General features: G+C 36.6%; 3 protein-coding genes across 4 annotated transcripts; 1 reads left to right on the top strand and 2 right to left on the bottom strand.

Annotated features, from left to right (window-relative positions):
• Positions 1-5: 5 nt before the first annotated feature.
• Positions 6-3,916, bottom strand: LOC106178035 (uncharacterized). The gene has a single exon (XM_013561031.2). It carries the CDS (start codon positions 3,282-3,284, stop codon positions 1,023-1,025), a length of 2,262 nt encoding a protein of 753 aa, XP_013416485.2. The 5' UTR covers positions 3,285-3,916; the 3' UTR covers positions 6-1,022.
• Positions 3,917-6,940: 3,024 nt separating this feature from the next.
• Positions 6,941-9,311, top strand: LOC147764824 (uncharacterized). The gene is made up of 3 exons (XM_086994997.1): positions 6,941-7,840; positions 8,056-8,253; positions 8,977-9,311. The coding sequence occupies exons 1-3, from the start codon at positions 7,079-7,081 to the stop codon at positions 9,163-9,165; spliced, it is 1,149 nt and encodes a 382-aa protein (XP_086851123.1). The 5' UTR covers positions 6,941-7,078; the 3' UTR covers positions 9,166-9,311.
• A 176-nt stretch (positions 9,312-9,487) lies between these two features.
• LOC106178026 (con-Ins Im2) lies at positions 9,488-26,786 on the bottom strand. Of its 2 annotated transcripts, none has more exons than XM_086995127.1 (3): positions 26,469-26,786; positions 12,845-13,051; positions 9,488-10,833 (listed from the first exon to the last, which is right to left on the bottom strand). In XM_086995127.1, exons 2-3 carry the CDS (start codon positions 13,044-13,046, stop codon positions 10,541-10,543), a joined length of 495 nt encoding a protein of 164 aa, XP_086851253.1. In that variant the 5' UTR covers positions 13,047-13,051; positions 26,469-26,786; the 3' UTR covers positions 9,488-10,540. The 2 variants fall into 2 exon arrangements, with proteins under 2 accessions (XP_086851253.1, XP_013416474.1); XM_013561020.2 differs by lacking the exon at positions 26,469-26,786 and adding an exon at positions 16,215-16,388.
• Between the last annotated feature and the right edge of the window lie 1,172 nt (positions 26,787-27,958).

Raw genomic sequence — 27,958 nt, 5'->3', positions numbered from 1 at the left:
TAACGTTAATCTTTTTATATATTATATTTCTCATGTCAAATACAAATACATATAAAGATACAGCTAAAGCCTGTGACATTATTTTAAATAATAGAGAATTCTTTACACTGACATAAATAAGATAAATAATGATTAATAATAAATATGTACTTGTCTTGTAATTTTATGCGTCTCACCAATACCGTAAATTGGGACCCGGGTGTGTTTTACTTTATACTTCATTGTATGTTTTTACAGTGTAACTCATGATTACATAGAAAGTAAGATATACATGTATGTAAAAAAGGACTTCATTTAACTACTTTGTGCCACACATGCATGTAGCTTACAAGTAATAACAATCAAAAGTGAAGGTTACACAGTGCGCATTACATTATTAGATAAATAAGTGACCCAAAATCCGCAAATTTCCTTCTCTGAATGAATTACTTAATAAACTCATACATTACAAATTTGACTTGGACACATCCGGTAAAACCATTTATGCTACGAGTAAATTCATTGATCACATATATACATACTAGAAAACGGATTCAAATGTCTCATTATTTTAATAACGAGACAGATAGGGTTGGAGAATCATATGCCATCAAACATAATACACACAATATCTAACATTGAAAAAGCGTTTTAAATGCCAATGATTGTTCATCTGCATTGTTCTATTTCACGTAACAAAATTACGTAAGGTGCACCTACCGGTTAGAAAACGCTATTAAAATAAACCAAGGATATGAAACCTGATATTCTTGTATTTTCAAATTTTACTCGACTTGTATATTTTTCATTACGTCCATTAAGAATGTTAACTAGCTAACAATAAAAACGTGTTCTTTCCTGCCCTCTTTAAGCTCATAGTATTTTATTATTTTTTTCACTGCTTCAATGTATAACGCCTGTAAGATACAGCTAAGTTGTTTACTAAACACCAAATGGGTTTTATCATTATCCAAAATTGCCAAAAAGTGGAATTACCCATTATCTTTCATGAAAATAATTGGTCTCGGACGCTTCCTATGTGTTTACAATCGCGTATTTAAACGCACTATTGACAATTCCGTCGTAGATGTTCGATTTCGCATGGAAGAAACAGCTGAACTGTTGCTTTTACTATTCCTTAAATTTTTCTTGGTGTGACATCCGAATTTTTTCCTTAACAGCTGAAACACGTTTTTATTGCATATATAAACTAAGAAGAGGAATACACCGAGCCATGTGTTCAGGAATATGAACAAAAACCAAAGTTCCGATCGGTTAGTTGCCATGGCAACAAAACCAGTTATCCAAGTAATGCCCATCACTACAGAGAGTTTAACAAACAACAGCAGATTTCGCTTTTCAGAAGATTTGTTCAAAAGAGCTATTCTGTTTGTGTCGTTCGAAACCTTGGTAATGTTGTAGGCCGATATGGCAAATAAGATTAAATTTGCTAAGAGGATTGCAGATACAGGCCCAATAAAGAATATAAGCAATCCATACTTCTGCGTTAACCAGCATAGACCATAATTGCCGTATCCAGGTTTATATGTTATTGGGACATCATCAGAAAAATCCACCACGAGTGCAATTGTTATGATTGTAAAAGCAAAAAACCACACGTAAAAGTGATAGATAATAAATGTCTTGGAGCATCTCTGCGAGGACGACACTTGTGTCGGATTGGAGAAAGTGTGACAAATATCAAATGACATAATATTCATCCACAGAAAAGCAACTAGGTACATGAAGTGAAGCAGGACCGAGAAAATGAAGCAAGCGTGTGTAATACTCCCCAATCTTGGACTTATCAAGAACAGTATCTGTGCTCCAAATAGCGAAGCAACATAATGCAGTAGAATTTTGCCCGGTCTGTTGCGCAGTGAGGGGAGCATCAAGTATATTACAAAGTGAATAGAAAGACAAATGGAAGATATGATTAAACCAATGGACGAAAGATAAGTCTGGATTGCTGAAAAATTAAACTGCACGACATCTTCTGTTTGATTTCCATACGTACTAACACACACCAAAACGCTATTCTCATCAACTCTCCGGTAATCATCTGAAGTAAAATACTGTCCAGTTTTATTGATGTACAGTTCGCCATTTGGGAAGAGCACGAATGTTGAATAGTTTAAATGTGGACAAAGTAACTCTTTCTCTATAGAACTGTTATATGAGCGGTTAAGGAAGGTGTCAGAGACCTGAACGCATTTGTTTCCCTTTAGCACTTTGTCTTGCTCACACATTAAAGTACGACACGAGTTTGTACCGAATTCTATCGTCTGACCATGGGGGCATTTCTGATATTCAGCAGTACTTGGGTACGGTGAATATATGGTTTTCAGTTCAAGAGTTGCCGTATTTAGGTCAAATAACACACTATAAGAATACATAGGAACACTGGATGTTGCATTTTCCTTTTTAATACAATTCAGCCGTCTTTCCTCAATGCCATTGCACATGGCGCAGAATCTGTTCTTGTATGTTTCGTGCGTTTCGTTATGGTATACAAACGATACATAAGGGGTGTCCTCACATAACTTTCTGTATTGGCTGCTTTTGTCAGAGCAGGTAGAAATATATTTCACACACGTTTTTCTGTTCAGATGGGTTCCTTTATACCTATATGTTCGACTACATTCATTGAAAACGTGACTGACATTGACGTCCATAGAATCTAGAGGAACTCCTGCCGGTGGCTGGAAATTGGGTCGTCTTCCTGGTGGGCCCATGGGGTGCGTTGAACTTTGCGGAACTGAGCAGCCAAATTTTACAGAGTAATAAGCGATATCGTCTACTTCGTGACATATACTGCAGAAAACATTTCTAAATACAAGGCCAGTCCTTTTACCAACCACTGGAGTTTCCATGAATTGATCAAAGGATTTTGTTTTGTTGAAATTATGTTCGCAGTTGATTTTTATTTCGTTGGGTCCGCTCCATTTCTGTGGGCATTTTGATATGACGTAACCGGAAGATTTGGTAGACAATGTCATACATTCAAAGAGTCCTTTGATTTCCCTGGCTAACTGTAACATATATTTCTTTGTCAGGTTGTTATTTGTAAGTTCCGCGGGATGAAAATCTTTACAACAGTCTTCGTAGAGAATGCAAACTTCGTCACAGTAACAGTTTCTTTCAGCGTCAGAGGAATTGCAAGAAGCACGAGTATGACAGTGTTCTGGGTTGGCTTGTAATGAAGTATTCATGCTTTCTTTCCCAGACAACGAACCATGTGAGTTCTGTACGGCTGAGGTAAAAATCAGCACCAAAGAACCTAGTACAGCTCTGTACCAGCGCATGCTTGTATCCTCTTTTGAATATCCTTTGTAATATTCCAGCCGAATCGCAGCACGAACAGAAACTCCTGGGAACCAGGCACATGTACTTTCGACAAAACCAACAGCTTGTAATTTGGTCTCTCTTCTTCGTTTGTACCTGTTTACAACTGTGTGTAACTTCTGTCTTTCTACCAGGATGCCTACAAATCAGCTAGGCCCCTAAACGACGTTGTAACAAATCTATTAATGGACATGCGCAGTGGTCGACCACTGTATGACTATGCGTCCATTAATACCTAATACAGATTCTAAGGCCACTCCAGCTAGAGAGCCAAAATAAATAACAGGTATGCTCCCCCTATTAAGAGAGTTAATGCAGCACAAAGGGTCATGAGGTGTATCGAATTCTCGGTAAAAATATATACACCATAAGTACATATTTGATGTCATTATTATCTTGATTAACCTTACATCCAGGACACACATACACCCAAAGCACATTTCCAGCCTAGTTATGACGGCTGTACTATTGAAGCAGACCACCTGGTTCCATATATTTATTGTCGTTAAACGGGTTGACTACGACGTCGTTCGGGACGGAAGTCATGTGAAAGGTGTGGTCAGGGGACGCTGTGTTTAAAAGGTGAATAAATCACGCGAAAGGGAGGGGTGATCATTCGAGGGCGTTTAGCCCTGCAGTACAAACGTTATTTTCTCCTCTGAATGCCTTGTAAGATATCGCATATGATGGCGAATTTTATTCTTTTTGAAGGTAATGGCTCAAGAGGAAGAAATACTAAGGCAGAAGTGCGATGTGTGTACAAGAAAACGAAAGTTGATGCAGACATTAATAGGAAATTTTTATCTGAATCAAAATTTGAAGGATTTTGGACTAAACATCAATGAGAACATTGGTATAAAATGAAAAGGATAACGGACACAATGCCATTAATTATGTTGTATTGGACTTTCTGTACGCAGGCAGAGGCACATCGACGCTTTGCAGTTTATAATAAAATTGTTCGTATTGGCAATTCGTGTTTGTTTCTCGTTGAGAGTTATTTGAAAATATATAGTTTATATGCTGTTAGTATAATCGAATTAGAATATAAGATTTCTTAGCATGGGGAGCCAGTTCAACCTGTCTTATATAGCTACATGTACATGTATGATATGAGCTATGGAATGGTTTAAAATCACACGGTCTGGTGATAGCACGGATGCAGTTAAACCGTCAAAACTGTTACGTGAAACGTATATGGAGTAAATGAAAAACAAATTATTTCAGATAATTGCACCGATGGAAAAACAATAAAATGAGTCATTTCATTCGGAAATAACTTCCTTTTCCCACATGTTAAAAGGGAGATATCACTGAGAGGATTAACTGATGAAAAATAGGCAATTTGCGACTTCATTTCCCTCATTTAATCATCATATAATACAGCAGTTTTATTCTTGCTGATAACCTTTAGTTTTGAGTCAGATCAAAGTATTTCGTTTCTGTTATTTTTTATAAAGATTCATGATGTTTTAGCGGTCATCTTACTGCTGCACTAAATTCTGAATGGAAAATGGCGCAGAATGCTAATAAAAACATGAATGAGCAATAAGAAAATGCATATTAATCTGTTTAAGAAAAAAATTAAGAGATGCATAAATAAATTTCTACTATCTCTCTCTCTCTCTCTCTTAATAAGTAGAATAAACTAAAATGACCTTTACTCAACATAGGATCCAACATAACTCAGCATACAGCTTATGTTGGATGCTAGATTCAACATATGGAGTATCTTATCTATTTTCGCCTCATCATTTTTGTTTTACCAAACATCACAACCTTATTACGCGGTGCGCTAGGTCGATTAAGGTGTGCTTTACTGATAGAAAGCACCTGTCAGTGCAATGGTCGCTCAAAATGTTGATGGAGAATCCGTGTTTTCTTTCTTGCTTTCTTACTTTCTTCCCTTAATTTGCTGTTATTTGTCAGCCCAAATTGACTCGCAAAGTCAAAGCAGACCGAATTAATCACCATTAGCCAATGGTTCAATTTGCTACCACAGCGTCACGCCCTTGAAAGGGTTTGCCGTACTCTTTAAAATGTATTACAATTAAACTAAATCTCGTACAAACGCTTCGATAGTTAATGATGTCTCACCAGAAAAAGCTTTGCAGTAATTGACAAACAAAACGAGAAAAGGGTAAGCAATAAATTGAGTGTAATTTAAGCTGTTTATCGGTAAATTCTGTGAGCAAGGTAGGGCTGAGTGGATATTAGCACAAGCTTTCATACCAACGTAAAAACAATTTTCTCTTAACTCTTATAACATGATCCATATGAACCCATGTCACTTTCCCCCAGGCGCTTGAAAAATACCCAATAGCTTTAAATAAGAAAAACAAGGAGAAAATGAATGAATTCTCGTATAATTCCTGAAAATTATTTGGGTAAAAGGTTCACATCTAGCACATTCAATACCATCTATCATGTTTTATTCCTACAGTTTGCACTTAATTGTGTTAGGGGCGACTTCTCTTTGATGTATATTAGAAACTGTCTTATCTATGTCTCTTCCATCCCGGTGCACCACAAACTTTCATAGTCCCACAGACAACAATAGAGAAGGGAACAAAGAATATTGGTTGTTCGAGATTTGGCCAAATAAGGCCGCTTTTATTATATAACCCCACTACCCTTAGCATTTTAACAATGTGACAAATTGTTGTCTGCAATAACCCCACTATCCTTATCATTTTAACAATGTAACAAATTGTTGTCTGTAATAATTGATAGGGATAAAAATATATATCAAATATTCGATACGACTCATCATCCTAAAAATTATGATGCAATGAGTCAGCAAAAGTTTTTATTTACAAACAATTTTACACAAATTTTGGTTGTGGGGTTGCAAAGAGGCCTGGCGTAGGTCTAAACAGTCCTGCATTATTCGGTTGTAGGTGCAATTATATTTTATTAGGTTTTGCTGAAGAAAAGCAAATCTCTAATAGATTTTCTTATTAATTGCTTTTTAACAGTATATATTTTGATTGCTAAATTCTTGTTTATAGGCCTACTCTTTGGTAACCAGTAGGCCTTAATAAAATATTGAATAATGTAAACAAACAAACAAACAAACGTGCTTTTTTCCTCGGATTATTCTTTATAATAGGCCTAACGTGGGCAAGATATTTAGATTTCGCTCGACACTTCTGTGTGATCATGATTTTCAAAGATATCAATTTCAACAAATATTAAAGTGCTTATAGACAAACTATAGAAAAGCTGACTTTTGCGGAAATAGACAGGAGCAACTGACATGCAATCATTTACAAAAGAGATAGGCCTACAAAGATAGAGGTTTAATTAAGGTATATTTAGCAGTAGGCCCCTATACATTCTGGTTTAGGAATGAGAATAGGCATAGATCTATGTATTGGACTTGATTCTTCATATTTTAACGTCCAGTCCGCCATGAAAAGATATCTAGATCTAGATCTATTCCCCTCTCCTCATTCACTTCACATTTACACCGTGAAGCCAATGACGCTTACCCTAGGTTCTAGATTCCGGTATTGTCAGCTCGATCTTGATTTCATATATAACCCATATCAACAATACCGTAAAAGCGACTCCACCACGAGGTATATTTAGCAAGTTAGCTTTTACGTTTCTCTGACACTCAGGGTAATGACGCTGTTCAGTCACAGGGCATGCATACTTACACTATGACAAAACAAATACGTCATACAATTTAGCGTTATGACGTCAAAGCCGGAAGGATTCAGAAACGCAGCAACTGAGCCATGCAGTAATGCACAAAAAGAAAGCACCGCAGTCTACCTTTGACCAGGATAGCTTAGAGGGGAGGTCAACAACGGTAACTCTGTTCAAAAATGTTGAAGAAATCCTAACAGATGCAAAAAATGCAAAGGAGAGGGCAAAATCGGCCTATCAGAAGGTACAGACAATAAAAGAGTTGTATCAGCAGGCAAAGTCTGAGCTGGATTCTATAAATGAAGTAGCAAGCTCATTGGTTGAAACAAGCAAGTTTGTTGCAAATTCAGTTGCAAAGTCCTGCGGATACTCTTCATATAAAGATGCGTTTGAAAACGACGAACATTTAAGAGAAGCAGTGGATTTTGAACATTTTACATCTTTGTATTCAGATGTCCAGAATTCAGACGCACATCAGCGTGTAGGAACTTGTCAATGTACGGGTTCGTGTGAAACTGGAAAATATCGTTATTTATACAATCGTCCTGCAAGTCCAAGGATAGCAGCTCTTTCAAAAATGCAAGGAAGCCGTGAACAATCCCCAGTGTCATCCTCGCCTGAACAAAAATTCACCGAAAAATTCCCAGATAATTTAAGCCCAGATTGCTCTGTAAGCCTGGTATCATCTTTTGATTTAATTCATTCAGGCTCGGGATCGGTATTACCTCCTCTTCCTGAAGACGCTTATGTTCCAACCCGAGTCGAAGCCAAAGAGCCCCAAACTTGGGCGGAAAAAAAGACAGTCCGGAAAATAAAGTTGCGTCTTCATAGAGCTAATAATAGCGGGTCAGATCCGGATGTAAGCAACTATGGGGTTCTTGTTATCATTGATTTGTCGTTGTATTTCACCTCATATCTTTTATTTATTTATTTTATTACGAATATTATCATATCACAGTTTCAAATAGGATGATTTATTATAAAGAGATTGATTATAATGATAGAGTCTGTTGTTTAGTTTATGATATATTTTGCTTTTTTTTCTCTTTCAAAATTAATTTAAAATGAAACCAGTCGTCAGAGTATACGTCAGATAGCGAGGTTGAGGATATCTTGACGACAAGACCTAAATTTCTACGTCACCTCAAGCCTGATTCGATTGGTAGCACCGATGCGAAACATCCGCTTAGCACCAAAACACGTGGTGCAAACAGTCTGCGTCGATCAGTATCACCTCTACTTGACAAGGAAGAAAAGGAACTGTGCGAATATGTATGCAAAAATATATTAATATATATTTATACTACACACACACACACACACATTATATACATTATATATACATTATATATATATATATATATATATATATATATATATATATTTTTTTTTTTTTTAATCACCTTCACGCTGTCTCAACTGGACAGTTTCTAATGATTACAAAATCTGACCAAAGCTCGAACGTTATGAATTCAGACACTCCTTTTTCAGAATGTTCTTATGTGACCTTAATGGTATGAGTGGTTGTCAAATTCGGATTGCAAATGTAACAGTCAAGTGGGCAGAGGGTGGAAGAAGGCTATCATTCAAGTGACCACCAAACATCTAATTTCGGCATCCATTTACTAAAGTGTTCCCTTAAAAGTTTACACGTGGAATTGCTCATTAGGTTTTGTGAAATCTAAACGTTTATTGAAATACCTTTTTGTAATTATCTTTGAACTAACATCTCCATCTGCCCATTAGATTTTGTGACATCTTCAAGGAGATTTTTTTGTGTGATGATTTTTGAATGAATTTGATAATGTTTACTATAAAACATGTTTTTTTATCGAAACACAATATTCCTATTTTTTATTATTATTGATTATTTTATCTTATTTATTTATTATTATAATTATTTTTTATTTTATTTATTTATTTATTTATTTATTATCTTTTTTTTTTTTTTTTGCAATTGTGTGAAATATAATTTTGAATATTTGATCTTCTTAGGTTTCGACTGGAGACGAGTTACTGCCTCCGACTTTCCGCCTCCACAAAGGTTTGGCAACCAGCAGAGAGAATGCGGTAGGTGTGGAGACTGAGCATCCAAAGACAGAGGGCAAGCCGAAGGACAAGCCAGACAGCGATCCGGAGGATTACTGTGATTCCAAGCTAGACCTTAAAAAGGAATTCGATTAGATGTTCTTCGCTGGCGTGGTGTTTCTTATGTTAAGAACAGTTTGAACTAACGACAATAAATGTAATCAGATTGAGAAAGTTTGTTAAAAGGTGTTCAACTACCTAAGTTGAAAGAACGGCTAGGTTCAAATAAAATGAAAAATGGTTTTTGTTCGCAGATTCTGTAAGGTAGATGTACACGAAAGTAATGAAATCGATGATAAATGTGTCTGTTTTTAATAATTAAGCTTAGTTTAGAAAAAAGGGAAACCTAAGAAATGAAGGTTCAATATTAAATTATCATTATTAGAGCAAACACGAAGAGAGAAACAAACGCTTGATGTAGTATTTCCATAGCTTTTATTAGAGTGCAGCCACCACATAGTTTAGGGAGTGGTACGACATGTTTATTTTTTTTACCAGTGCCCTATATAATTTAGAAACCAAGTTAATTTTATTGCAAAGTGCAAAACATGGACATTGTGAAAGAACTAATGATGTTGCAGCTCTGTTTTCCTACATCGAGAACAATTTAGTTTTTTTTCAAATTAAATGAAATATTGACAGCACGAAGGAATTTTTTCATTTTCTACAGTATCAAAATTGAAACATGAAATCAGGACCGTAGGCTGAGAAAATGCTTGCGGCAGTTGTTGAAAGCCAATAATGCATCTAAGCCTTTTATCTAGGCGTTAACTAGAGAAAACAAAAAGACTTATGATGGCCTAGGAGAAAAGAAAGGCAAAAGCTAGCACTATTTGCCCCCCCCCCCAAAAAAAAAAAAAAAAAAAAAATCCCCTCCGCAGCCTACGGACCTGGATAATGTGCAGAATACATGGTCTGACGTCAATCAATCTGAGGAAGGATAGATATGCAAACTGTCTTGGTCCCTGTCGTTAATTGATGGAAATGTGAGACATTTTCATTTTCCAGTGATCATATTGCAACCATAGGGATAAAGGGAGTCTAAGCTATCTCCGCAGATACCTTGTGACACTATTAGGGCCCAGCATTGCATTGTTGATGTGGGAATACTGGGTGCGTGCTTTGTTCAAAGGTGTCAAAGCAAATGCTTTCATAGAAACATTGCCTCTCTAATGGAAGTTTTAAAAGTCAGTAGGAATTCTCTTTAAATAACCATGTTTTGGCACTGGACACACTTTTTAAATGGGATTGTGCGTGGCGGGACACCTTTGTCCGCATTATAGTGTATGAAAGTCACCTGGATCACAAACCTCCACTTTTGATGGTAATCGAAGAGGGGGCAGACCGTGCACTATGCGTGTTTTACAAATTGAAGCATGTATGAACAATGCCGTAAGACAAATAAGATCATGAGAAAACTGTCCAAAAATAAGAAAATATACGAGCTACTTATGCTAGGCTACTGCTGTTCTTAAAGCGCAGGCTGAAAGCCAAGGTCTTGGAGGGCACTGCCATCGTCTTTATTTGCTCCGAAGTATAGATGGTATAGATCAGTAAGTTGATTTAAACTCCTTTTCCTAGAGGCACTTGCACAGTATTGGGTCAATTCTGTCATGGCGCAAGAGTGGTAACAACATTCACACGTTAAAGTGCCAGTTCTACCTGTGCGTCTTTTTCGCAAGCCAAAGTAGGACAAAGCACGTTCTTTAGGTTGAAATAGACTTTCCCTTAATTCTTCCAAGACGCCTATTGCTACAGGTTTTGCTGAAAGTACAAAACAAGAAGGATTTAGACTTCTAATTTCAAATGATAAGCTGGAATCGATACTAGCGTAATCTCTCTCTCTCCCTCTTTCTCTCTCTCTCTCTTTAAACACACACACACACGCGCGCGCGCGCGCACACACACACACGCACACACACACACACAGGTGTGTGTGTAATACTCCTCGGGTTGTGAAAAAACTTATAAAACAATATGAAAAACGGATCAATTTATGATCAACATTATTACAAATTTACGTAAATTCAAACACAGAACCATTCACTTATGAAGTACGCCATTAAATTTACGAGTTGTATACACACATACACAAACACTCACGCCAAATAATTGGCTGTCTTGAACACTATGGTAATGTTAGGATTTGTCTGACAACAAACTGTATACATCTAGTATCAACTGCAAACTCCCAAAACATATAAAATGATGTTGCAGAAGAAGGTAGCACTTGTGTGCTGCGTATAATCAACACTAATTATAGTTGTTGAGATTCGTAAATCCACTCAATTAGAAATGCCCGCATTTGCTTGTAATACTCCTCGCGTTGTGAAAGCACAACTAATAATGTAACATGGAATATCGATCAATATATGATCATTTTTTTTTACACATTTTGCGTAATTTTGAACTCAGAACCATTAACTAATGAAGTACGCAATTGTTGATTTCATAAAGCCAATTTACAAGCTGTCCACCTGCGAAAACCAATGTTTAGCGAATGTAATGACCGGTAATTTTGCTTACACAGCAGGAGCCTATGTCCACTCAAAGGTGAAGCAAATCATAAGACAGATTAATAGTTTATTAGTTTTACATTATCTTTTCACTTCTCATAATATAAGCATTATTCGCACGTTTTCTGTTAATCAATTTTTTTTCAATTGAATTCAATTTCTTTCTGTACTGGTACATGACCTTGTACAATATGATATATTAATGACGATACAATACAATTGGTGCATTACCATTTTAATCATTCTGTGCTATTTCTAGGCAAATGTTACTATATACACACTGTATCCACATTTGTTAATAACATTATATTAAAATCTATATCAATATTTATATTTTCTACGATAGTTTTTGTCTTTTATTATCATCTGTTTAATTATATTAAAATTGTATCAATCTTTCTTTTATCTTTATCAGAATACGAATATTTTTGCTTTTATAACTGTCTGTTTTAGCAGAATCCTGCGTTTTCTTTTCCATCAGTTCTTAATGCTGGACTATCGCTAAAGTAGCAAAGGCAATAACTGCGTCACTGACGAAGACTTGGAAACAGTGCAACGTCACGAGAAGCACATGAAGATTGGATTGCGGTGCACTAGCGTTAAGGTTTTCTTAAAAGTATTTATCTTTCTTCGCCACGAAATAAATCAATAACAGTAAAAACTGAACTTCATTTCTGTTTCAATGTTCTATATTGTATATTGTGTGACAGGCTTTATCCTTTTAGTTAAATCAAGTTGCACGTTTCATCAAAACATGAAGCGACAGTATGATTAATGTGAAATAATACACACTCTCACCATCAATTTCCATTCCACGCACATTACATTTAGAAGCGTTTTCGTATCAACTGTTAGAACCAGTGTTTGTATGGAGTTAGCTTTGTATGAAACATGGGCAATATACAGTGAGTGTGCAGGTGCATGTATGAGTATTGAACACGTGTCTATATCCTTTTTCTATCCTATTCTGAACGAGCATACATACATACATACATACATACATACACAGACTATGCTAACGACATGCATGATGATTAAATATTTACTAGCTGCTTGATAAGTGCGATCACAGCCAATATCATGTCTACTTGAGGAAAGTTTCTAAAACAATTTGCATCAGAAACGTCATCAAATAAACACAGAAGTGACAGATAAATGACACTCAATGCTATTTTACATGACCAGACTCACAGCGTTAATATTTTTTTATGTTGGACTTTTAGTTTCAGAACAGATGTTAGGTTAGTTTTAATACTTACTGTCTCTGATGGACCTTTTACTTGGTCCTTGAAATCCTCCATACATTTTGCACACTGTGTCCAGTAATGTTGATAAAGATTTGCCGCACATTCCTTTTGCCGGTTCGTCTCCGGTACACACTCTGCTGTAGCTAGCGAACACGGTGTTAAAACAGCAGATGCAACATAGGAGAACGCACACAGTTTGTCGACTGTCTACCATTGCGACTGAAAGGGAAAAGACCATATGCAAATTATTTATCCAAAATATAAGATTATTGCGTAAAGAGCGTGTCACAAAGAGTGTTTCCGCTTACGTAGCACCCACCACAAGAAGTTTATGAATACTGCCGAAACAGTGCAAAGACACACTTATAATTAATATCCGCTGACGTCACTGTTTAACACCAGACATGCATTGCCGACACCTAATACAGTCACGCAGTCTTGAACAAACATTTCATGGTTATCCTGGCAACGTATATTTAAGCTGACATCGTCTTTCGCTCAAATAAAGAGCTTCGATAAAAAAGTTTTTCTTTGAACTATGTAAATTAGTAAAGTTTTGTTCCAGCTACGCCTGCTTTATGTTCTATCACACGGCAGGCATGTTCTAATTTAAAGAAACTCTGAAACTACGCTGCGTGTATGTTGGTGAATATCAATAGAAACACAACTAAAATAGTAAACGGTACGAGAAATAAAGGTTTAAACCACTATATTATCATCTTTTAAGATGTCGTGGTTTGCCACAATACCTGTGATTGTTACTTATGTCAAACTGAACAAAAAGTATGTAATATAAAAAGCTGCCAAACACATGAAATTTTCTAACAAGTGTTTTAGAAAGTCAAACATTAGGTAGTTACTAACTGCATGTGGGGGGAAGACAAATATATTACATGTACCAGCATGGATGAATGAGTGTCATTTCATAATGGAAAGATAAACCTGAGCATTTAGGTAAAATTACTGTTTGATAATTAACTCCCGAGATTCAATCTGTTCTCTTCCATAAACTGGCCTTTTAGTAAATAACTGTAAGTAATTCTAATAATGAAGATGGACATCGTAACTTGGCCAGATCAAACTATACAGCACAGAAAGTCGTTCTTTATTCTTACTAGCACATGCGATTTCTAGCGCCCAGAAAGGAAGAAAAAATACATATGCACTGGGATTCACATACATGCACACACACGCTGAGATAAAATCAAAGCATTTTACCGTGTGTGCATTTCTCTCTCGAACACATTGGCAACTTCGCTCGGGTTACCAGCCTTGTGTGCTGGGTTCATCTTTAAACGAGCTTCGAAAATATCTTATTAAAGGGTGCTCTCTTTTACAAAATTGTAATCATCACGAAAATAACCATTGTCAGCACTCACTAGCAGCAAGCTCTTAGAAGTTCTTTGTTTTGTAGAAAATACACCCATCCAAATAAAACACTGTCAATGTTATCATTAGTTATATGTTACTGACTTGGTCCCTGGACCACCAGACGTTTATTGCAACATATGATAAAGAAAAAAGTGCCAAAATACCTAAATCTGGAATGAATGTATCAGCCATCATGCTACACAGTCGCAAGGGAAATATTTTCACAATCTGTGTGGGAAGACAATTTGCACGCATCATTTTGGCTTTACCTCAGTTGTCATCTCTTTCCTCCGTGATAGCTGCAGTAATGTAACATTGTAGCACTATACAGCAACTTTAATGTAAAGCAGATTTGGTTTAAATTTGCTTAAATTATCATGCTTGGAGCATATTCTTTTCAACACCTCTGGTAGGTAGAAGAGGATTATTGCTGTCTCGCTGGGGAATCGTAATTCATGGGGAAGGTTGTTACAATATTGACTATCTAAAAATAATAACCTAATCTAACCTAAGAAGATAAGGTCACACGTTTCACAAATTCAACAGAGGGAAATGATACACGATATTGCTTTTATCCTACAAAACCATGCGGCTCACATACACATGTAAAGACATCCAACACTGATCTATAACCTCCACCAATATATTATTGTTATAAGTCACCAGACATTATCGTTTTTTTTCTGGCCAGCATCTAGATCGCAGCAAATTTATTCTAACTGATATATCAGCGTGTTGAAAGATTTTTCTGCGTCAAATTTTTATGAATGTCACTGAAAAAAATTTAGTAAAATTTACACACTGTAGTTACGGTAAAAAGGAAAAGATCTTTATTGGTGATTCTTCAAACCGTCAAAATCACCGAGATTAACCTTTTATCTAAATATTTTATCATTTTCACACACACACACACACACACACACACACACACACACACACGAGAAAAAGAAAAGAAAAGAAATTTCCTTCTGCAAAACATATCAGGCTATTGATTCGTTCTATTTTTTTTTTCCAAATGTAAGATTAGGGGCGCTTGTGCCGGGTACACTACTGTCATCTGCCCAGAGCGTAGCGGTGCTCAAACCCTAGTATGGTCATTTGGGTTGTAGTTTATGGCGTATAGTAAACATTCTTTAATATCGTAAGTACATTAATTAACACATAAGCGACACATAATCGATTGTAGCTAAGTTTACTTTTAAATATCAAATGACCAGTTTACGTTGACCGTTCATGCGCCGTCGTGGCTCGATGGTCTTCGCATTTCTTCAATAAAAACACTTTTTGTTCGTCTTTCTTAAATCGCAAAAAAAACAAAAAAGAAAAAAAGAGCGACACACTCACACACATCTTGATTTGAACTTTTGTTCTCTCAATTGATCTCTATTAAGAAGAACTGTTTTGTGTACGCCTATCTGATCACAGATCGTTGAAGTAAAACCATGCCTGGTTGTGTAGAGTGTCAGTTGTGCAATTCTTACACCTGCTTTATTTATGAATGAGCATTTGATGAAAATGTAGGATTCTTATTTCCGGAAAAGAGCTCGAATTCAAGCAATACTACAGAACATCCGTTTTCGGTTAATGCAAGGAAAACGCAATGACGCGTATAATTTCTCGTGAATATTAATATTTCAACAAAATGATACTTTTAAGACCGAATACTTCGTGGGAAGCGAACGAAAAGTCTAGATATGCAGGGTAAATTTCGACAAATGCCCAGTTTTAAAAGACAATTTGCAAAACCACAACTGATTTCTATAAAAGCAAATGTATTGCACCATTACTTCATGAACGTTAAAAGGGTGCCAAACCGGGAAAAGCTAATACATTTCAATAAAACCATGAGGCAAACACACACACACACACACGCACGCACACACACACACACACACACACACGCACACGCACACGTACACGTCAGCACGAGTATATGTCAGCAAGTCAACCAATGCACTGTAAATCTATGTACAAGGTAGCAAAAAATCATATAACTATTTACTCGGCCTACCAGCGATAATTTTCCGCCACAAGAATGTAATAGGTGACATTGTCCAAACTGTTGATTCCCCGTGTCCAATAAGTGGAAATAAGTCCCTGGCAGTCACGGCAGATGTTTTCACCGGCTGGGTGGTGTAGGACTGCGAGACACACGAAGTAACACCGTTTATTTATGCCTTTAAATCCAACCTTATGGAAGTCAGTGCCGGGTGAGGACAGACTCTCCAAGACACATCGAATCACAGCCCTGGTACTACATGGTTGCTATGTGATGCATTCACGTCATAATTAATGAGGGGAGGCCACTGAAGGGGTAGTGTAATTATCCACTTGCATCTTTTTTCATATGTTCAAATAAAGTGCTTTCCCCATGTGCCATCCTTCCCACACGTTGGCGTAATTCCCAACCTTATCAGGCTTTGGGACATGCATCCCCTAATATGTGAGCTTCCAGGTTAGTGCCATACTATTTAATAGAATGGCCATAAGTAGATATTAGCCCAGGCCTCTAGCGAGTATATCGCCTTGTACATATAGTTGTGTGAGATAAAGTAGTCTAATGGTTTGATTTCCGATAGGAAAACGAAAAAACCGTTCTAGGCACAATGGAACTTGCAACTTCTAATTTAATTGAACCTCATCACAGAAGGATATAAATATATCATCAGACACAATTCAATAATCTGGTCGATTTCTGCTTTATTGAATTTCCAAACTGAAAGAACTAAAAGCATTCTTAACTCAGTCAAGATGCTGGGTGGTTTGTTCCCTTAAAGTGAAATTTTTTTGTTTTAATTCCTCAAGACTGACCAGAAGTTAAAATGTCATTTAAAAAATCTAAATCTAATCTTATTAAAAACAATCAAATTATTTGTATTTAAACATTTATAATTAGAACAAAATTGAGCACCAAAGCAAGAATGGGTCAGGCCTGGTAGCTAAAGGTATACAATTCGCGTTTGAGACTGTTTAAGGTTATCGTTTCTATGTGTACCTGTCCTGCAAAAGCTACTTATCTTCCCATTAAAAACGATGAAACCTCTCAAATGAAAGTGTCTCGATACTCCTTTCTAAAATATCTAGGAAGACATGGTGGTCTCAACGTTACGGGAAACATATAGAATATAAAATTTTCAATTAAAATTGGTATAAAACATCAACATGATATACTAGTCTATACGTTCGGGAAACTTTTACTGTAGAATTAAATTATTCTATTGAAAATCCGAATGTAAGGAGGATCAAGCAATGATTTCCTGAGTAGTTAATGAAAATTCGATTTGGCGGAAAATCCCACGAAGGATACCATTAAAGGAAGAAACAAATAGTTTTCAAAAAAAAAAAAAAAAAAGTAAACGTGCCAATTCATTTCCTCTTCTCACTACCCCCCACGTGTGCCTTACCGCCCTTCTTCCTGAAGTCTTAGTTTCAGCTCCGCCTTAGCAATCACTTCAAAATTGTTAGTATTGAGCCTTCACTCGGCTTCAGATAAAACGTGACAAAACCATTGATAAAATCCTATTTTAATTCAATCAGGCATTTATCTTAATATCCTATATTGTGGAAATAGATGTTAAATGCCGAGTCATTAGTGTTATTGCATGGTGAACCGAGGTAGTTAAAGAAAATCTTTTGTAACGGAGTGTCTCGAATTAAATTTTCTAAGAAGATAAGCATTGTAACTATGGTTCTCAATCTACTGCTACGGCTTAACGCGTTGTTTTAATCAATGCCACAAATGAACGAGTTAAGCCACAGCAAAACTACCAGAAATAGTCAATAATCTGTCTTAAGCTTCTTCCACCGGTTCTCAAGTATCATCGTATAAACTGATACATGCCTGAATAATCTGAATATAGTAACAATGAATTTCTGCTAATATATACCTTAAAACGGTCACAGCTGTCTTTTTGCCACGGTGAACACTTTAAGTGATTAAGGGGATAAAACACGTCGTTAATTAGTTTTTAATATCTCTGTTTTAAATTACTGAGTGTAAATTTGACTTCCTTATAGGTGGGGCAGATATTCTTCTAATGGGATGAACATCAAACGGTAATCCCTTATGTTCTGAAAAGATTTACTGTATAAAAATACAATAATTACGCCATCTGATTTGAATAAACTTTAAATTGTTTTCCGTAGTATTTATATCAATGTTTGAATATCGTAAATTAATCGATTAACAATAGTTTCCTTACTTATTGAAGCTCTTAATTGACTTCAGGTAAAGCATTTGGAAAAACTGAAATATTAAAATTAAGCTGTTGTCCAGAATATTATAAGTTACTAAGAGTTTCGATCTTGCCTTTAACCATTACAACCCATTTTTTTTACTTAATCAGTCAACATGCAATCATCACTATGAACGTTTTAATACAAGACATCTTGTCCAGCGACTCTGAAAAAATGACAGAATTCATAAGTTCTGGTGGGATGAGGAAACGCGGCCAACCCGATTGTCGACGTTAACAACTTGGTCACTTTCAAATCACTCCCGATTTTATTTTATCTTAAAGTACGAAGCACGAAGTATTCAGGCGCGTAAGAAGTAGCATTTAAAGCGGGGGTGGAGACGTGGTCTAACGATTCAGAAAAAAAAAATAGCGACGGGTGTGGGGTTCCTTAGCCTCCAGGAAACTGATGTGACAATAACATGATGGTTGAAATAAAATGGGATGCTAAATCACCCTAACCCCTCCTGCTTCTACTCCTGTTGAAGGATTGCCAAGGCCCCCAAATAGGTTGCAAGAACATGAATTTAAAAAAGTCTAACGGACTGTGTCCTGGATGTTGGATGGTGCCATGCAAACGCTAACATCACTCTAGAGGGTTCAAAGAATATGCCTAATATCAACAAGTCTCGGCTAAAATCTCTAGCGCTTAACTGCACGATTTTTTTCTAGACAAGTCTTGTGGTCTCGCGGCGAAAATCAGTAGTTAGCACGAAGTCATCCACCACCTTGCGTCTGATTAAAGTAATTCTCTTCAACCAGGAGAATTAAGTTTCTCCATCAGTGATCCATTAGGCTGCAAAGTATAGTTTATGTGGAAGAATGTTGTGTTCATTAATTGTCTCTTAGGTCAAAAGTTATTCCCATGACTTGCTTGAAAAAGGAATCCACAGCTTATTTCATTGCAGGTCTATTTTGGTTCCTGGTGGTGGCAACAGTGTCGTGTCCGACGTAAAGATCAAAAATATATTTTATGAAGTCGTATGATGTAACGTGTTGTGGTCCAATAGTTCTTGAGTAATGTGGCGGTCTCTTTGTAAAGAAAATAACAATACAATTATAAGTAATTTAAGTTTGCGTCCACCTTGGGCAAGAAATTAGTATATAAGCAATCAGAATTGATACCTTAGGGAGAATAGAGGGGAAGAGAAAAAAAGGAGATTGGGAGAGACGGAGCACGGAGCAGACGTGGTTTCGAGAAGTTGCTAGTTAGAAACTTCACTTAGAATATGTAGATACTGAACGTCGACGAATAAATCGTCTAAGTGGTCATTATGTGGACTTGGGTTTTCTTTGCGCGACCTTACGTAAATCTTTTTAAATTGCGTTATCCCCTAAGTAAGCCCAAAACGTAGGCCCCTAATGTCCTATTTCACGCCCACCCTTGAATTAAGCGTACAAAAATTATATAAATTTAAAACATTCATTCTATATGTATGAAAACGTTCATTACAATGGGCAAAACAACAGCCTATACGACTCATTGATTAATGTAAAATGTTTGATTTGTTTTTTTCCCTTGAGGATGAAATTCATAATGATGGCGAAATGAAATGAACAATTGACTAATTAATTTACTTGAATATAAATTTAAGGGAAATTTTGCTGGATTTTCAACCTCCTCCGATCTTGTTTAGGCCCTATTGACTGCAGAACCTTCCGAACCTCCCTGAAAGTGATTTAATTTACTCATTGCCAAAATGTTTAAATAACACTAGTTTCTTGTAACAATAATTGTTTTTGGAAAACGACATTAGATTTTGGTTGCCAGAAGCTTTTTTCAAACTGCTTAGTACCAGAATTGCTTTTGAAAACCGATACTAGACACTGGACTCTGGGCAGTAACTTCAGTGTCCTTGTGAGGTTATTCATTCATACATGTAGCAGGCCATTGAAAAAAATCAAAACGACGTAACATGTTTAAGCTACCTAACTCCACCCATTCCTACCCTTCTTAACCTTGAACCCCGGTGATAACATTGATTTGTGAAATGAAGACACAAGACTTTGGGCACGCTTGTTGTCGGGTTGTACGTTGACGTATTTTGCTATCAGTATAGTGTAGCAGCTCCTTTTTTCAGTGCCTACACTTAAATATTTGCAGCATTCATTCTTACGGCTCGAGTGACAGGTGTTTCACGTATGTGAGGTTTGCAAACAATGTCCTTGCATGGAAGTTTAATTTATACTTTATATCTAGAGATATAAACTAAAGCTTGCTTAATTTTCACAACTGACACATTATTGCAAAATAGATTAGGCGTTTATAAAAACTGTCATGAAAGCCAGCCAGGGCCTACTTTTCCCACTTGCGGGGCATCTTCCATTTCTGTTTATTATAGTTTTTAAGTCATCCTGATGCCTTTCCATGTGAATGAAGTTACAATCATAGTATTTCTTAGGACGCTGGGTGCAAGTCCTACACTATAACATTGACGTAAGCGTGTACAAACCTTACTGAACTTCATTAAGGGAGAGCGATAGGCCTACGTTATAAAGCTTACACCTGACAAATTTCTCTTTCGTTTATGTACAATGCTCATCTTTATATTAGTGCAATAAAAACAAGTATTTTTAGAGTTCAAATTCTCCCTTTAGTTGCTTTATTCACCACCCCACTCGCTTCTGTACATGGGATGGCCAACCGTAAATAGTCAATTTCGCTGTAAATCGGTGTTGGGCAGAGCTCGGTTTCCAACGTAAATCTGTAACTTAATAAGATGTTGTCATAAAAAAGTGGCACTTCTGTGAATTACAATCTGGTGCCAGGATTTGGTTTAATTAATTTATTATTTTTATTACTTTTTGTTGTTTTGTTTTGTTTTGTTTTCTTTAGAATATATGAGGCCCCAATTACGATGTCCCATTAAACAAAAGCACAATTTTGCCTCCTTACTGATAAAACCAGAGGAAAACCTTTCAATAAATTTTGCTAGCTTCGGATTATAGTACTTATTTTTGTGATTGAATAAGCGTCAAAAAGGCGTCGGAGCTTTTTAGGGAGAACTGTTCAAAATCGATATTGCAGTTTTTACCCTGAATCGTTCCTGTTACGTCATTAGCTCGAGTTAGCAAATTCCACCCCGATGTATTTTTAATGCAACAGCATTATCTCATTACACGACAATGTTTATTTCAGCATTATCTAAGCAGATAAAGAAAAATCGTAGCGTATTGATCTTCTTTAAAGCTATCTTGGATGGTGCCCATTCACACAGAACGGATGCCCCCTGCCAGGGATCATCTCTAGTTATTACAAAATTGGATGAAAGACCGGTCAATGATCAACGTATGGCGTCCAGTGCACTGTGGTAAATCCAAAGTTTGAACTAGAATCAGTTGAATAAAATGCAGTAATATTAATTTATATAACTTTGATTCGAGGAACTTTATGTCCGTATCAATAATTATTGACAGAGACATTACCGTTCAAATACTTTTTTGCGATTATCGGTTAATAAGAGCACCATGGGTTGAATAACACCCATGTATAGATACTGGTACAAAAAGTAATCATATACCATATTCAACAAAAACACCGTAATTTTTGGCAGTTTTAAAAAGTCATGAAGGAAAGTGACTGAATATTGCCTAATATTTATGTCGAAAAGATAAAAATTTTGAACATATTGCAACGTGAAAGTAAATAAGGTAAGTCTGGCTCTTACACACCGTACTCCACTGTGTCTCGGTGCGGTTGACAATATACATGATCTTCGCTCAGACTGGACGTCGACGATTTCACTTCTCGAGGGGAAGGGGAGGCAGTCAGCTGCCAAATACGGAGTTGAAAGATAGCATACAAACAATATCTTTTACTTACCAACTACCCTCTACCAGGGCCGCAGTTATTATTGTGGACATTTTTTGCACTGTCTATTTATCTTGAGACATATCTGTGAATATCTGTGATAAATCAATCTGTCGTCCTGGTAGAGGGTACTTACCAACTGCGTGATGACTTAGATTTTCTATACATGAATTCTCACAGTACAGAAAAGTGTATGGAATTAGACAGAGACTTCTGTTAACACTAGTTAAAAACAAATCTGTGACCCATGCAAAGGGTAGTACTTTCTGATTTTAATCCTGCTACAACCCGTAAGTACTAAGTGGCGACAGCAGGTACAGTTAAGGAAGGACTGGCATATCCCCAGACGGGGTCGAACCAACGTCCTTCCACTGTTGAGGTGGATACTCGGTAGGTAAGGTATAGGCGAATCTCTTTGTTACTCTCGGACAGTCTAATGATAGCAAGCGGAAACGGAGCATTATCGACAAATCCGAAATCCAAATGAAAACGGCCATTCAAACTAAATGTTTTTCCCAAAGCGCTATCTTGTTTTCAGTTTTACTACGCCCTTTGACTTTTAATGATGAACGCTATCTGTACGTGATGCGTGCTCATTGGTTACTCAGATACATTTTTGGTCTGGATTTTGTTATTTTATTGGTTACTTCAAATGGGGGAAATCAAAATAAACTAACTGTATACAAAGTTGTGAAATAGAGACCGATTTGCTCTGCAACGGCAGGTGGTATTATTAATTCAGTTCAAACTTGGTGAACGGATGCATGCATGCCTTACAATTTCACTTCCAAGAAAATGCAATTTTGAGCAGGGTTATTAATCTTATTATCTTAGAAGCATGAGGGATGCCTTTAAGACAAAAGCACAGTCTATCCAATAGATAACAGGAAGATTTAAGAAAAGGAAGAACAAAGAAATTACTCGAATGTTTAAAATGGTAAAATGTGGTACGATCAAGCAGCAACATTATACCCAGAAGCGGATTCGAATGTCAATTGCGTTTAAGATGTTCACGTGGCAAAGGTAGAATGGAACCTTAGCATATACAATGCAGTCAACTTGTCTAGACTGATAAATTACAAAGACAACTAAAAAAAGTAAAAATCGTAAGTCTAGATCCAGAATCTCCCCGCGTTATGGTTTTTATTATTTACTTAATTAATCTCTAATGAGAAATAAATGTTCGGCAATTTGACGAACAACACATTACATTTTTAAACTATTGTCCTTCAGGGTTGGACTTGCATGACAGTGACTTCAAGCATTTTGTTGTTGTTGTAAACAATGGAGATAATTAATCAGAACAGAGTATGATAACAGAAACCTGGGTTCATTTTGAAACAGCGGATACACTGGACTCCATACATCCGTGCTTTGCGTTCGGTAGTAAAGGAAATCCTAGGAATGATACGCACATATCATTAGTGTCTTTTGAGACATAATAATGAATACATTATGATCAAATTGCCATGTAGAATAAATATGCTGATTTCCCACTGAAAACTAAGGGCTTATTCCTAATGTTAACCTAATAATTCTACGGAGATCGAACCAACTCCGCGGGAACTCTTGCTGAATGCAATCAGATTAGCAGATTTTAAAACACGCCTCCTCTTGTTCCCAATGCACTGCTATAATCACCAGCTATCGAAAGCCAGGAGGAGGCGTGCTAATCTGTCAGACTGATTGCATTCAGCGAGACTCCCCGCAGAGTTGGATCGATTGTTATATTGGGAATGAGCCCTAAGGAGTTTAAATGGGGATTATATGAAATGGCCTAAAAGGAGTTGTCGACACCGCATGACACTACAAAATGTGCGAGAATTTGCGTGAGTTAGGTTCAATTTTTAAATGATTGCCTTTATTTGTTGCCGCGCCGCACTCGCTAATCTGCCATTATTTTGGGCAGCAAAATCTTGCTTGATTTTACGTTAAGTCGCGAGACTTTGTGCTATATGACATTGTGTTTGCCATCTGTCCTAGTTTTCAGCTCCTATCCTATTGTAGTTTTTATCAAAAAGGTGTGCCAGACCTACTTGACTTACATGAAATAGTACATTGGGTAAGACTGGTTTCCCACACCTAGATCGATCTAACAGGATCGATCCATCTCCGAGGGGTTTCTCACTAGATTTCTTTCAGCTTAAGCAGCTTAGATGCCTGGCACGCATACTGAAGCTGCTAAACGATATTTAATTACCCCTTAGCAGCTTCAGTTAGGCGTGACAGACACCAAAGCCCCTCAAGTTGATTGCAATTTAGCGAGAATCCCCTCGGAGTTCGATCCGCAGTTAGTACGATAGGGTCTGGGAATGGTCCCTAACACTGCAAAAGAAAGAAAGTGCTCGAATCCAGCAAAAGAAATTATTCTTTATCTTTTTAAAAAACTTTTGTAAGAATAAATAAAAGAGGAAAGGGGTTATATTAGCTACCACAGAGTCCAATGCTGCTGTTTGGATAAAAACAATGGCTACAGAAGACCTCGAACTGACTTGTTCATCTCCCCTTGAGATTTCATTCACTGTTCGCTTTTAACCCTCTAACCGCCATTATAAGAGTTCAGTTAAGGTGCAACAGTGGTCTCTTCGCCCTCTTTACATCAGTGGGTGGACTTACATTACTATTATATAATAAGACAGAATAGAATGACGTAATGAACAAAAATTGCTATTGACTTTGTGATTGCACGTTTATGTTATTCTCCGTATAAAAGCACTTCAGAAGCGGTAGATTTTTAAAGGGATAACCACTCTTCATTTTGACCGGGAAAGTGCCATAAAACCGATTTTCCTGGGGTAAACGACGACGTTTCCATAATTACCAATGGTTAATGAATCCGTTCCGACATTCAAAGTTAGCTGCTTGGTTTTTTAAGTTTGTTTTTTGTAAAAATCTCTTAAGAGATTATTACGGAGGGTAGCCATCTATAAAGGTCCACGTGATCCGATGGCACAGATTTCAGAATAATTGCGATAACCGCCGTGCTGGTGGTAAAATGGAATTTTATTATATTTCTATGTGTTGCTCATAATGTATTTACTGTGAATTTATGAATCTCGTGTGAAGTGTTGTTATTCCTTTAATCATAATGTGGACACGATATAGGGACTTACTGCAGAATCAATGAATTCAAAACGATTTTTTTGACCATATTCCTTAAATGTGGTGTATATACAACATTTTGAAATTGCATTTGCGTTTCAATTTCGTGACGTGCAACGTTATATTGTTGTATAGCAGTCACTTCGGGTTTCTAATCTGCTTCTTACAGGTGTTAGATTCTTAATGAGATGATGTGAGCTGATGTGAAATATGAAGCCATGACCCAAATTAAGCTGGCTCTTGGCAAGAACGAGGCATCGTGAAGACAATCATCCAATGTACAGAATACATCGGCTTCAAACATTTACCTGTACATGATCATACAGTGTGAAATAACATTTTCCAAGTGAAAAAAAATATATGTTTTTGAAAATTCACCTGTACTCTTTTCGGTTTTTTTTTCGATAAAATGCACAAATGTGAAAATAATTACGTAATATAAAGACCTGAACTAAAACCTGGGAAGATAATAGGTGCTAAAGGCTCCTCGTGACGCAGGGTGTAACAATTACAAAACGCCACAAATTACCTCACAGCAAATAAAATGACTTCAGTTAAATCCTGTTAGGCAACTTGGGTCGCTGTTATGACCCTGAAGTCTTTGCTTTGGAAAATACTATTGGATAAGCTGACACTAATATCAGCGGACAAACACTCGGCATGCCTGGGGTTTGCCTAATTACGACTATGTCTCTAATACCTTAGGCGTTGGAAAATAACAGTCCGAGGTTTAAATAGAATTTTATGGAAATTGTTTTTAAAACATATTTTCAAATCACATTTTTGAATTTTCAGAAAAAAATATATCCCACGTAGATTTATAACGGATTTTTATATGCTTGAAGCAACTTTCTATATCTTTTGCGGCAAAAGTAATTTTTATTGTATGTGGTAGCTAAAAACCTCTGAGAATATTGAAAGCCCATAGGTTTTTAGCTAGACATAGTTCTATTGAACATATGCATGATGCATCGGTCACATACCTCGAAGTAGGGTATGAAAGCAAATAATATTTCAAAAATTATGTACAAGGTATATATCAAAAACCTCTGTTTATACTAGACATAACCTCGAACAGTTCAATATTATATCCATGTATCCTTCCGTTCAGACTTACCTGTTTTGCCAGTCTTTCAGGTTGGTTAGTTGGTTCCTTCCAAGTCTAACTCCTCAGTACACCCTCTTATTGCATCCACGTAAAGGGAAGAGTTGCACGTTCACCGAGGTTATTTATCAGACCCAGCGACGACACAGTGTCGACCCCCAGTCGCTGGTTGAATTAAAAAGATTTACGCAATTGAGTAAGACCCGTTAAACCATTCTCTTTACGTCTGTAAGAAGCCGTGCCGGGTTAGCAATATCCGTTCTCTCTTGGCGCTTGCTTGTTTGTGAATCAAGCTTCGTCTACGATACGGCTTCTGTGTCATTCAGAGGTTGGGGAGTTTTAAGTGAGACAAAAGCTATTTGAATTCTTGTGCGAGTAATATTTGTTTTGCATTTGACACATTTCACGTAACCTGACGTGAGTTCAGTGAAGTAGACGGACATGAATCCGTTTAAGTTTGTTTCATATGTTAAAAACGAGAAAAACAAAGTTGATCAATGGTGCAAAATATCAAAGGGTCTTCAAACCCGTCTCCCTTTCCTTTCCATTCATCAAAAAGAATCAAATATTAAGGATGTAAGTACACGAAAGATAGAGAGTAATTATAGAGTTATTGGTGATATAAGTTATTAATTTCAGGTTTGCAAATAAGAAGACAAAAACAGAAGCCTATAACTGGCGTCTCACGGAACTTGTCCGTTTTGTCTTGAAAAGCTTGGCTCACACTTTTTCTTTCATTGAGGAAAGGGCATGCAGTTTCCTAACATAATATCATCGATTTCCATTAAGAATGTATTATTAGTTATCGTGAAGGGTATATTTACGTACCCCATTTAATTATCTGGAAATTACACAGTTAATTGAGCGGTCCTGTTGACCTTTCTTGCCAAATCATATTATATTTGATGTCCATAAACATGTCAATAAAACAAAATAGTCATTCCCCATAGACGGTACGCATGGAACGGAATGTGGTAATCTTATGTATTTTTACTTATTTTACACCTTCGTGTGTGACTAAAATTACTCTCTGGGAGACTGGAAAACACGCACAATCAATCTTTGTATAACTTGTATTCTTTTTCATATCCATTTGCAGACTTGTCATTTTTCTCCAATATCAGTCAAATTCATACAAATGTACACCCTACAATTGCTTATATTTCAGTGAAAGACCCCTGATAGTTATTACAAATCTGTAGGCACTACCAGTAATGTAGTTTTGGGGGGAAATCTATCTATCTATACGTATATAAAATTATGATCAAATAACTTTCTTTTTATCTGAAGTTTTTAACCTCGCAGAACTAGGCGCCCTGCACTGCCACATGCTGCATAGCTTGAAAACTTCCTGACACTGTATCATTCTAAAGACATTGGGTTTTATAATATACAATGCCAATATATCAATTGGAATGGTGGGTTAGAGACTGGTTGCTAGTTTGAGAAGAATCATTTCCATATCACCAAAGCAGAAACAAGGCATTGGTTATATCAACGCA

Source organism: Lingula anatina, chromosome 1 (assembly GCF_051362555.1).
Source record: "Lingula anatina isolate TDL-2025a chromosome 1, LinAna3.0, whole genome shotgun sequence".
NCBI classification, from domain to species: Eukaryota; Metazoa; Brachiopoda; class Lingulata; order Lingulida; family Lingulidae; genus Lingula; species Lingula anatina.
The sequence above is the reverse complement of the archived record's forward strand: the minus strand, read 5'-3'. Positions and strand labels throughout refer to the sequence as shown.

Coding starts and splice junctions, on each gene's coding strand:
- LOC106178035 (XM_013561031.2), bottom strand. CDS start 3,284: ATGCGCTGGTACAGAGCTGTACTAGGTTCTTTGGTGCTGATTTTTACC.
- LOC147764824 (XM_086994997.1), top strand. CDS start 7,079: ATGCACAAAAAGAAAGCACCGCAGTCTACCTTTGACCAGGATAGCTTA. Junction 7,841..8,055: donor ATAGCGGGTCAGATCCGGAT/GTAAGCAACTAT, acceptor AAATGAAACCAG/TCGTCAGAGTATACGTCAGA. Junction 8,254..8,976: donor AAAAGGAACTGTGCGAATAT/GTATGCAAAAAT, acceptor TGATCTTCTTAG/GTTTCGACTGGAGACGAGTT.
- LOC106178026 (XM_013561020.2), bottom strand. CDS start 16,254: ATGTCACCTATTACATTCTTGTGGCGGAAAATTATCGCTG. Junction 13,052..16,214: donor GTGGCGGAAAATTATCGCTG/GTAGGCCGAGTA, acceptor TTTCCCTTTCAG/TCGCAATGGTAGACAGTCGA. Junction 10,834..12,844: donor TAAAAGGTCCATCAGAGACA/GTAAGTATTAAA, acceptor TTGTACTTTCAG/CAAAACCTGTAGCAATAGGC.